This window comes from Plecotus auritus (genome assembly GCF_963455305.1).
Source record: "Plecotus auritus genome assembly, chromosome: 4".
Classification (NCBI taxonomy): domain Eukaryota; kingdom Metazoa; phylum Chordata; class Mammalia; order Chiroptera; family Vespertilionidae; genus Plecotus; species Plecotus auritus.
The window spans coordinates 32,792,869-32,805,467 of NC_137775.1; the positions used below are offsets into that span (position 1 = coordinate 32,792,869).

Sequence of the window (12,599 nt, forward strand, 5' to 3'; positions counted from 1 at the left end):
GCCTATGTTAAAAAAAGGCATTTGGTAAGCACCTGTAGCCAATTAGGAGGTAAGTATATAAGTCAATAATACAAATTTGTAAGAATATCAGATTAATTTTTGGACACAACTGCCATGTGGAAAATTTGTGCCTACTATAACATGAAAAAAAATTGACTATAAGCTAAGCAGAGTAAAAAACAAATAAGGTCACAAATTATATTAGTAAAATTATAAAAGTATAATTTTTTCATATTGAGATTTTATGAAGGTTGTTTAATTTTTATTATGGTTTATTAGCTGTTTTTTCTGGTTGTTATGTATAGGAGTTTGGGGGGCGAACCACAACTCTTAAGTAACACCAATTTTTAAGCTTACTTAAAAATTACCTGGAATAGAGGAAAACCAAGATGGCGGCATAGGTAAACACCTAAACTGCTGCCTCGCACAACAATTTCAAAACTACAACTACAAGACAAAACGGACATCATCCAGAACCACAGGAAGGCTGGCTGAGTGGAAATTCTATAACTAGAAGGAAAGAGAAAAGCACACTGAGACTCAGAGGAGCTGTAGAAGGCAGAGGTACAGAGACGCCTGCGGAGAGGACTGGCACCTGAGTACGCGGCTGGCTTTCTCAAGCGGGAGGGAGACAAAAGCTCCTGACAGCTCTGAACTCCAGTTCCAGGCGAGACCCTGGGGACCCAGGCTCATTCAGGGAGAAACTGGACTGTCTGGCAGTGGGCGGAACTCGAGGGCGGCTTTCTCTCAGAAGTGCTTGCAGCAACTACCGCGGGACACTGAGACCCAGAGGCCTCTTAGGGAAGGGCAGATGGGAAGCCAAGGCTGTCTGCTCTGCCCTGAGACTCTGCCCCATCCAAGCTGAGAACAGAGGCTTTTGCAAGTCTTGTCTCATAAGGGTGTCTCCAGCACAGAAGTTCTCCCAGTGTAGACACAGCTGATCCTCACAGCCAGTTGGCCTGGAGGTCAATTCCTCCCAGTGATACCAACAATAATCAAGGCTTAACTACAAGACTGTGCACACAGCCCACAAAGGGGTGCACCAAGAGTATCCACCTCAGGTAACTGGGGAGGCTGAGCCACTGGACCCTACAGGACACATAGCACACAAAGCCACTCTATCAACTCAGGGAAGCAGCCAAAATGCAAAGACAAAGAAACAGGTGACAAATGAAAGAAATGGAGGAAAGCAAATAACTGGATATAGAGTTCAAAACCACGGTTATAAGGTTACTCAAGAATCTTCTAGAAAAGGCCTATAAATTTAGCGAGACCCTTGAGGATATAAAAAAGGACCAACTAGAAATTAAGTATACACTGACTAAAATAAAAAATAATATACAGAGATACAACAGCAGACTAGAGGATCTCAAGAATCAAGTCAAAGATTCGAAATACAAAGAAGCAAAAAACACCCAACCAGAAAAGCAAAAAGAAAAAATAATCCAAAAATATGAAGATAGTTTAAGGAGCCTCTGGGACAACAAGTGTACCAACATCCGAATTATGGGGGTGCCAGAAGAAGAGAGAGAGCAAGATACTGAAAACCTATTTGAAGAAATAATGACAGAAAACTTCCTCCACCTGGTGAAAGAAATAGACTTACAAGTCCAGGAAGCACAGAGAATCCCAAACAAAAGGAATACAAAGAGGACCACACCAAGACACATCATAATTAAAATGCCAAGAGCAAAAGACAAAGAGAGAATATTAAAAGCAGCAAGAGAAAAATAGTTACCTACAAGGGAGCACCCATACGATTGTCAGCTGATTTCTCAACAGAAACTATGCAGGCCAGGCGGGAGTGGCAAGAAATATTCAAAGTGATGAATAGCAAGAATCTACAACCAAGATTACTCTACCCAGCAAAGCTATCATTCAGAATTGAAGGTCAGATAAAGAGCTTCACAGATAAGAAAAAGCTAAAGGAGTTCATCACCACCAAACCAATATTATATGAAATGCTGAAAGATATCCTTAAAGAAGAGGAAGAAGAAGAAAAAGGTAAAGATAAAAATTATGAACAACAAATACATATCTATCACCAAGTGATTCTAAAAATCAAGTGAATAAAAAATCTGATGAACAGAATAAACTGGTGAATATAATAGAATCAGGGGCATAGAAAGGGAGTGGACTGACAATTCTCGGGGGAAGGGGGTGTGGGGGGTGCGGGAAGAGACTGGACAAAAATCTTACACCTATGGATGAGGACAGTGGGGGGGGGGGTAAGGGCAGAGGGTGGGGTGGGAACCGGGAGGAGGGGACCTATGGGGGGGAAAAAAGAGGAACAACTGTAATAATCTGAACAATAAAGATTTATTAGAAACAAACAAAAAAAATTACCTGGAATAATAAAATGGTATAACTTTTCCATCACTTTCTTCATGAGTTGATTGAACTTTTTCATTCTTGAATTTGCATCACTCAAAAAGTCTAGTTTTGCTAGACCATCTTCCAAAAGATAAATTCCAACCTACAAAGAATCAACATAGAAATATTTTAAATTGTACTATGCCACTCTTTATGAAGATATTAAAAAAACATTTTTTTACTATCACCATTTTTATAGTATTTGTCTCACAAACATCAAATCTCCCTCATCTATTTTCACTTTCAGTAACAAATTCATTCTACAAATGCAATGCCTACTATGTGTGGTGCATCCTTCAAGTTCCCTAGGAAAAAATACTTCCCTAACTTGAACCAAACCTGGGAAGATGTAATGAGAACACCAACTCTACCTAGCAAGTCACTGATTTCCAACCTTGATGAGCAGCAGAGTAATCAGTGAAGTTGGCTAAGATGCAGATTCTCCCAGAAGATGCTGACACACATGCCAGGAGTTAGATTTGGGAGTCCCTGTTACTAGCTCAAACATTTAAATGTACAGGAAAACTGAACTTGATTATTTTTTAGATCTTGATTCTGGTGAAGCAATGCAGTAGGAAGCTTTACAGTCAAAAATACTTGAATTTGAATAATGGCACTGGTATTTAGGAGCTAAATAAATAGCAAAATAATTTATTTGTTTTGACCCAAATGTTATTTGCAAAATGGAGAGAAGCCTTTATGAGATGGCCTAGATGATATAATTTTAAAACTTCCTAATGGAAGTGAAGGAAGCTGATAAGTGCAGCTTCCTTCACTTCCCTCTATTATCCTGGATCTGATTCCCTAATCACTGAGATTCTCATGTTCTTTCACTAAAGAACAAGAATCCAACCCAACATTATACAGGAATTGGTAGGCAAGATTACATTTCATTAACATTTTTACTCTGCTTGTGTTCACTTAGGTTGCTTACTATAGCAGCAATAAATGCTTAAATAGTTATAAAAATCAAGGTCAGGGAACACAGAATAGAGCAAAACTTGGATTGTAAGAGAGGTGGACAGAACACAAATACAAATCCATAAATTCTTACTTGTTATCACTGAGCCACAATTTTGGCACTCACAATCAACAGAGAGAGACAATGCTTGGTTGCATAATTTCATTGTCTAGGGAATAATTATAGTTTAACACTTCTAAATTTCTCCTTTCCTACTGTCAATTCTGAAACTATAAACAGGGCTACAAGGTAACTGTTTTTTAATGTGAGAAATACATAAGACACAGTTTTCAACTGAACAAAGATAAATTCAACACATCAGAACTTCTTTTCAAGTTTTAGCTTCAAGGCATGTTGACCTGCTTCAAAGTTTACCAAGTATATTTACTTACATTATCTCACCTGATTCTCAATCCAACTGTCTGAAGTAAAAAGAATGGGTATTAATGCCCGCTGGTGTGTGGTTGAGCATTGACTCATCAACCAAGGGGTCCCTAGTTCGATTCCCAGTCAAGATATAGGCCTGGGTTGTGGGCTCGATCCCCAGTAGAGGGCATGCACAAGGCAGCTGATTGATGTTTCTCTCACACATCAATGTTCTCTCTTTCTATCCCTCTCCCTCTCTCTAAAAATCAATAAGAATCTATTTTTTAAAAAAAGAATGGGTAATGTTTATATTTCACACAGAAAAAGGCTGCAATTAGAACATTTAAATGATTCACATAGTGACTTGGTTAGTGAGTAGCAGAGCCTGAAATAAATATTAAATTTATTCATTTATTTACTGAAAATCTCTTCAGTATCAGGCATTTTACTAGGCTGCAAAGATAAGAGACTTTATTGTCTAGTGAGGGAGAAAGGTCTAAAATGTAAGTACGCTGCAAGTGACAGAGGCAAAATTAAGCATAGGCATCAGGTGTGATGGGGAATGCACATTAACACCATCCATGGAGTTTAAGAAAAGCTCTCCCTGTATGAAGCAAACTCTGAGCTAAATATTAAAGAATGACCCAGAATTACCAAAGAAGAGGCAGGGACAACCCAGGTAGAGGGAACTGTTAAAGTAAAAGCAAAGATGCGGAAAGATGGCAGGATATGTGCAGGAAACAAATCAATATAGAATTTCTGGGACAAAATGAAAAGCAGAGTGATAAAAGATAAAGCTGGAGTAAACAAGGGTCTATCAAATGAAGGACTTATATGCCAGATTATACTTAATTCAGTAGGCAGTAAAGAACAGAATCCCACTTGCATTTCAAATTATACTATTCCAGAGGCAAAGTGGATCAAAGAGTTGAAAAGGCAAGCAGAGAAATGGTTAAAGGATTGCTGTAGGAAGAGAAAGAAATAATGAGGACCAAAACAAGTCATTAAGAGTAGACCTGCAAAGGAGAAATTGGGAAGATCTCCTTGAAAAAATTCAGCCTGAAAATAACCAGCCATAATATTTATGTATATATTATATCTACCTAATAAGAGTAACATGCTAATTGACTGTACCTTCATGACACTCACCAGCCAATCAGGAGTATGCAAATTAGCTCAACAAAGATGGCAGGTTAATTTGCATACACAGGCTCCGAGCGGCTGGGGGTGGGGCGGGACACTTGTGTCGTCGCCATGACGATGATGCAGGTGTTCTGCACCGCCCCAGCCACTCTGGGCCTCTGGGCAGTGTGGGAAGGCGGAAAGGCAGCTCCGGCCAGAGTGAAAGCGGTGCCGGCAGCCAGGGGAAGAAAGGCCCATTCTTACACGAATCTTAGTGCATCGGGTCTCTAATGTGTATATATATATATATATGTATATATAAAATATATAATATATATATACATATATATTATAGTTATTGTGAAAGCCCGAAATAAAGTGTAGTTTGAAACTTAATGAAAGGGTTATGCTGGCTTAACAGACCTTCCTAGTAAGATAACTTCAAAAAGGACTGCCCAATGCAGAAGAATCTTACTAAAAGACACCACAGAAATTGAGTACCTTAATAATGTGATTTCCATCTGGTTTGTGGTAAAGTTTTATTCTTCTCTTCTTTTGTAGCCATCCCAAATCCTCTAACATTTCACCACTGAAGGATGATTCCACTCGGATACCCTTGTCACAAACACTGCTTGGCTTGTTGAGTCCTTTTTCTTGTTTCTCCACATCTATGCATTCTGAATGAACATAGATCAGGAACTGACTGCTTGACTCTGAACTCATCAGTGTAAAACTCCTTTCAGAAAAATTTTCAATTAAACTCTGTTCTGGAAGAAGCTGAAGAGTGAATTCTCCTAGAAGTGCTTTCCAAGAATTATCAAAGTGACAGGGATAAATCACAATATTCAGCTTTACTGACAAAGGGGAAAAACTGTCACCAGTCTCTTCTTTATCGATTGATTCTGAGATGCACACTGACTCTGAACATCTCTTTTTATCTCTGTGAGCCACTTCTTCCTTTAGGCTATCATCTAGGATGATGCACTGAGCAGAAGAGGACTCTGAAGCTGGGTAGGGATGCTCATCATCAGTTAAGGTGACAAGTTCATTCCTTCTGTCCTCATGCATATTCCAACGAAGCTGCTGTTGCTTTTCTTCATCTACTTTCACTGGAGGAGCACGTTTCCGTCGGTTGCTCATTTTCACTTTTTTTTTTTAATGGGTAAATGTGAACTCTAGAAGACAAATGCAACAGTAGGCATTCTGAGAGAGAATTTCAGAGTTAAAGGGCTCCCAGATGAGAAATTCAGCATAAACTAGTAGTCCACATATACAACATGAAATCTTTAGAGAAATACAAAAAGCAGTGGATAATTTTTTTAAGAAGTCAAACACAGCTAAGGAACACGCTGACCATAATCTCATGCAACATACAAATATTGATGGTTTTACCAGTTATTAATGGATAAATTTAATAATAATTTGTTGAATAAAATAAAATAAATTCTAAAAATACATTTAAAGTATATCTCTCAAATATCCTGGAAGTGCATATTTAAAGAATTTTAGTAACATGTACACTCATATCATCACTACAGAATTTCAAATTTGTTTTATAATCACAAAGGATTAACAAAATCTCACTTGATCCTTACATAGCCTTAAAAATCCCCAAAATAGATCTTTCAAAAGAGAAAGATAAAAATATAGAAATACATTTCTTTTTATGGATTAGTAGATAAAAAGGTTAAGAGGGATAGCTGGGCAAGGAATAAGGTGATAATGGCAACCAGGGGAAATGAAGCAGACAAAACCAGAGAACAAAATAATGTATGGATATTTGAACTCTATGTAGATGAATGGGTAAAAAAAAGCTGTGGTACATTCACACAACGGACTACTTACTACTCAGCAGTAAAAAACAAGGAAATATTACCTTTTGTAACAGCATGGATGGACTTGGAGAGTATTATGCTAAGTGAAATAAGCCAATCACATGTACCATATGATTTCACTTATTTGTGGAAACTAGTGAAGAAAATAAACTTCACTAGGTTCAGATACAGAGAACAGACTGATACCTGTCAGAGGGTAGGGGATTGGGGACAGGGTGAGAAGGGTAAAGAAATTAAGCAAAGAAAAAAAAAAGACTCCTGGACACAGACAACAGTATGGTGATTGCCAGAGGGAAGGAAGTGGGGGACTGTGGGAAGTAGAAAAGGGTAAAGAGGCGATAAATGGTAATGGAAAACTTGACGTGGAGGGGTAAACTCGCAATACAATATACAGATGATGTACTATAGCACTGAAACCTATATAATTTTACTAACCAAAGTCACCCCAATAAATTAATTTTTTTAAAAAGATTGAAACAGGGGAAAAAAACTTTCTGGTTTAAAAAAAGGTATGGAAAAAAAGGAAAAGAAAGCTTTGCTATCTCAAAAGGGGAAATTGGTCTGAAAGCAGCCTATATGACATAGACCTCAAAGTACACTTTTCCCAAAATAATTGCCAATTTCTACCTGAAACAGAATAACTTACAGAGGTTAAATCATAAAGTCATAGTGATGGTTGGTGCTTATTTCAACCTATTTCACATAGCTGGGAAAAAAAAAGATGTATAAACAATGAAAAATTGGTTTCACGTGAAGTTTGAGAAAGTTTAACAATTAATTCCATCCTATATAATAAAACCCTAATATGCAAATTGACCAAACAGCGGAACGACTGGTCACTATGATGCGCACTGACCACCAGGGGGCAGACGGTCAACACAGGAGCTGCCTCCTGTGGTCAGTGTGTTCCCACAGGGGGAGCACCACTCAGCCAGAAGCCCTGAGCCAGTGAGCACAGTGGTGGTGGTGGGAGCCTCTCCCACCTCCGTAGCAGTGCTAAGGACCCCTCGGGGGTCGGATATCCCCCGAGGGTCCCAGACTGCGAGGGCGCAGGCCGGGCTGAGGGATGCACCCCCGAGTGCATGAATGTCATGCACCGGGACTCTAGTTTCTGAAGGAAGCTCAATCGGGTATTTGCTTAGTCCTCATTATGTACTCAACACTGTGCTATACTTAAAGAGAGAATCTACGTAAATAAAAGCCCAGCAATCCGAACGGCAGAATGACCGGAATGACCGGTGGCTATGATACACGCTGCGGCAGCCAAGCAGCCTGATCTGGGCACCTCCCCCTGCCGGCCCAGCCCAATGGGGCCCCATCGGGGCAGGCTGGCCAGACCTCACCTGTGCATGAATTCATGCACCAGGCCTCTAGTATAAAAGAAGTATAAATCAAATCATGATCTTTAATTTAGTACAGACAATAAATTGTGTTTTGGTTTCTTCAATTGGAGCACATAGAACAGACTACATCCCTCTCTCCCCATTAAGTCCCCATCCCTAATTACTCTGTTCCAAATCTAGGAGAGAATAAGAAATATGTTTTAAAGAAACAATTAAGAAATACAAAGCCCTGTTTAAAACTACAACAACAGCAACAACAAAACCATCAAGGAAAATTTTAGTTGACCAGAAACTCTGAGGAATTCCTAAGGATGATGCACAGGGAATCAGACAAAAGCAAAATGGTGGTATGAATTAGCACCACATATCAGGCATCACCAACGGGGCTTCCATGCGCATTGGTGACAGAGCTGGTAATAGACCTCAACGTGGGTCCAGGGCTACAAACACAGATAATAATGGAGCAATAGAGTGGGAACTGGCAGGTCCTTACCTGCCCTCTCTTTCACAAAGGCAAGATAGCTGTGGTGCAGGTATCTATTCTCTGGGAGAACAGTGCCTAAAGTGGAAAGACATCCATTGTTACTGAGTACAGAAGAAAAATCAAAAGACAATGGACTCTGCCTATAGAGAAATTTCCCCCATTATCAGTGAACAGAATAGAAAACTAGTCCCAGCAACGGCTTCTGAGCCTCCCCTTATATAAATTGTACAAGCCAAAACAATGAAAGTAAAGTAGGAATCTGAACTGCAAAGATGAGCTCACAATCAACAATCAAACATTAAAGGATCTTCAACAGGAAAATAAATCAACAAAGACAAACTTTTACCCAAGGAAACAGATGAAGCAATCTAAGTAAGGCTTTATAATAAATACTAGTACAATCAACATCCACAGATCAGTGTGTCTCAAACTCCACTGCACATTAGAATCACCTGTGAAAACTTTATTTGTCTATTTATTTATTTATTTTAAAAAATATATTTTATTGATTTTTACAGAGAGGAAGGGAGAGGGATAGAGAGTTAGAAACATCAATGAGAGAGAATCATTGATTGGATGCCTCCTGCACACCCCCTACTGGGGATGTGCCTGCAACCAAGGTACATGCCCTTGACCAGAATCGAACCTGGAACCCTTCAGTCCGTAGGCTGATGCTCTATCCACTGAGCCAAACTGGTTAGGGCTCCTGTGGAAACTTTAAAAAATCCTACTGCTCAGATACTATCCTAGCCAACTAAACCCAAACTGAGCATCCTAATGTATAAAAAGCCAGGGGCTGTCATGACCGAAACAACCGGACGGATGACTGAATAGCAGGCTGGGTGGGACGACAAGGCCGGCAGGGGGGTTAGTGAGGAACGACCAACGACTGAACAGCAGGCTGTGTGGGGTAACCAGGCCGGCAGGGGGGGCAGTGAGGGGTAACCAAGCTGGCAGGGGGGGGCCATGAGGGATGACCAGGCCGGCTGGGGGGAGGGGCAGTAAGGGGCCACCAGGCTGGCGGGGGGTGCAGTTAGGGGCAACCAGGCCAGCAGGGGGCAGTTAGGGATGATCAGGCCGGGGGTGGGGGGGCAGTTGGAAGTGACTAGGCCAGCAGGGGCAGCAGTTAGGGGCGACCAGGCAGGCAGGCAGGTGAGCAGTTAGGAGCCAGCGGTCCTGGATTGTGAGAGGGATGTCCGACTGCAGCGGTCCCGGATTGTGAGAGGGCAGTCGGATATCTCCCAAGGGGTCCCGAATCGGAGAGGGTGCAGGCTGGGCTGAGGGGACCCCCCTCCTATGCACGAATTTTGTGCACCGGCCCTCTAGTACATTTATAACTAAAAAAAAAAAATCAATCACATTTTGTTTGCCGCTTTTCCTACAGGATCTCTACCCAGGAATAATAAGCTACTTATAACCATAATGTTAATCGGCAGCTAATATGTCAAGTACTGGTATATCTCTAATCATATTCCAAATCCATCTCTTGGTTTTCTTCATACCACATGAATCCCACTTTTGATGGTTCTATTTCTTAATCCTTCCCCTTAAATAACAGTATTTGTGTAAAACATGATTATATGAAATTTTCTATATGAACTGAACTTTTACTGTCCTGCATTTTTAAATTCCTGTTGCTTGAAATGCTCTTTCATATTTTTTCTGACTGTCGCTGTCCCAATCTTCCCCCTCAAACCCTCCCTGACCAGGCCTGCTGAGTTAAGAGCCTCTCCTACTTGATCCCAAATGCTACAGTGTTCTCAATGGTTTGACTATGAACTACATGAAAACTGGGCAGTAACAGTATCCTATTCAGCATTGTACCTCTAATGCCAAGTCAGTGCCAGGATGGAAATGATATACAAAATAAGGTGAAACAAAGATCTCTAACTCCATGAATGCCCTCCCCTTTTTTACAGACCTAGTAGTACTTACTCACATTTCTTTTTGGACTCACATCTCTTAACCACATTCTAGAAGACTATTGGTAAAGTGAAACTATTCTTTATTATTTCTGATCCAGAATGAGACAGACAAAACTGACTGACCTGTAGCTTTAATAAAAAACAAAGACTGCCAGAAAAATAAAATCTTAATAAGACAATAAGACAAATGAATATCAATTAAACTTAAATTCATATCCCCCCCCCCACCAAATTATAATCTCATTGAAGGGCACAAATCCTGAATTACCATACATGTATGGCAGACCTGGGTTTAGTCTATTAAGGGTACAGGAGAATACATCTGCTATATGTATAGGTCCAAGGTGAGCCTTATATAATCAAAGCCCAATCGTTACTGATGGCTGAAAAGTTCTCAAAAATCCCTAACATTACCACAGTCTTTTTCTGTGTTAATAACTCCAGTAGGATGAGAGTATTTTCATCTGTTGAACCCTAAAAGATAAGTTAGTCACATAAACTTGAAAAAATGCCTTCATAAAAAGCTTTTTTCACCATCAGATTCTGTTTCCCCAAAATCTTTCTAGCCTGAACTCTTTATAAAAGATTTTTAAACAATAATTCTGTAAGTACAGTTCCTAGGCTGAGCGAAAAGAAGATGTATATGTAATAGCATCTTTCAAAAGTAAATTATTTTATTCTCAACTGCCAGTTTATTGGCTAACTCCAAGGAGCACGGGCTATCCAGCAAAGGAGGCGTACTTAGCCCACTACTGCTCACTGCTGTTCTGTTTCTAGCAGGGAAACATAAACCAACTAGTCTTTGTGGTCACAGTACCGATATCACAGGACATTTCTATTCAGGGGAATTCATCATTTTGGCTATTACTCAGTAGAATAATTAAAAATAGCTGTAATGATTAAAAATTATTTTATTTTGTTCAGTTAGAGCCTCAGTTAATTTAAATACAAGCTGGAAAACACCAAACATCTAGGATTTCTGCCTTATGCCCAATGGCAAGTCACTGAGAAAAAAGGCTCAAGCTTAATAGTCATTATTTAATATTGCCTATTTGATAGTGGCCATCAATCATAACACAACATAAACCTAGCAACTACCATGGAGTCACAATGTACAACGTGCAAGGACGGTTTTGAATACGAATGTAATTAATCTGGCTCCAAAGGTAACTGAGAACTTTCAGACTAACTTAGAAGCCTCGGCCCCCCCTTTTACTGCATTACAACCTCACGCACTAAGAAGCTAGGCAGCTGCCCAGTTCTAGCCTCCAGGGGCATGTCTGCAGCGAGTGGTGATACCCACTGTTTGCTTCCGAAAGACTCAAAGGCGGTTCGAGGAGTCAAAGCAGGGCTGTCAGCACCCGATCGTTCCCAAGCAGCAGGCCGAGCAAACCAGCCACCTCGCGGCCCAGGAGCGCGACAATAGCTCCACGGGCGCGCTTACAAAACATTGCAGGCCCAAGTCCCCCGGGGAGAAACACAGCCTCCTTCCCCACGACCCACCTCCTCTCCCGGAAGCCGGGGCGGTCCAGAGGCCCGCAGGTCTGCGATGGGGAAGGGTCGGGGAGACTCGCGCTGCGGCACCCTCTTAGCCCTTTAGCTTCCCGGGCTCCAGAACAACTGAGCCCACCCCCTTTGGGGCCTCAGTCTCAGTCCAGAGTTATCTTCCATACCTGACCTCTGACCCGGGACCCTCCATCACCTGAGCGCTTACCTAGGCAGGTTCTCAAAGCCTCTGCACCAAGGCCCTCCAGTGTCCCCGTACCTCCAGGGCACGCAGTCGCCAACCACCCAACATCCGCTTGAGGTGGGCACGCGCGCTTTATCCTGGTCAGTGTTGGGGTTCCCGGGGGAGACTGAAACCACAGTTCCTACCTGCTGGACGCGCGATGGAGCGCGGGGTCAAGGTGGACGCGCACGTCGAGTTGCCCCGCCCCCTTCCTCCGGCGGTGACTTCAAGAGCCACTTCTGCGCAAGTCCACACAGTTCAAGACTGTAACGGGATGCAGCTGGAGTCTCGCGATAACTCTGCCCACAACATTAGAGGTGACAGGATTGGCTGGAACCTCTAGGCAGGAGGCGGGCTCTAAGAGAATATAAATAAGAGCGGCTCTGCCAGCTGAAGGGGCGGGGTTCTCTTTGAAGCAAGTGCCGGTTGCCCTTTGTAACTTTAATAAAAAAGGCAGAAAA

At 41.5% G+C, this 12,599-nt stretch overlaps 1 protein-coding gene across 5 annotated transcripts in view; it reads right to left on the reverse strand.

Annotated features, from left to right (window-relative positions):
* SHPRH (SNF2 histone linker PHD RING helicase) overlaps positions 1-12,308 on the reverse strand; it is a 75,007-nt gene extending 62,699 nt beyond the window's left edge. For 2 of the 5 annotated variants that reach the window (XM_080664446.1, XM_080664450.1), the window contains exons 1-3: positions 12,124-12,307; positions 5,324-5,997; positions 2,347-2,476 (exon numbers count right to left, since the gene is read on the reverse strand). In XM_080664446.1, the coding sequence (XP_080520572.1) occupies positions 2,347-2,476; positions 5,324-5,962 (769 nt within the window). In that variant the 5' untranslated portion in view covers positions 5,963-5,997; positions 12,124-12,307. Of the gene's footprint in view, positions 1-2,346; positions 2,477-5,323; positions 5,998-8,493; positions 8,560-12,123 lie in introns of all 5 variants that reach the window. The other 3 variants (XM_080664447.1, XM_080664448.1, XM_080664449.1) reach the window with 3 other exon arrangements.
* Positions 12,309-12,599: the final 291 nt, after the last annotated feature.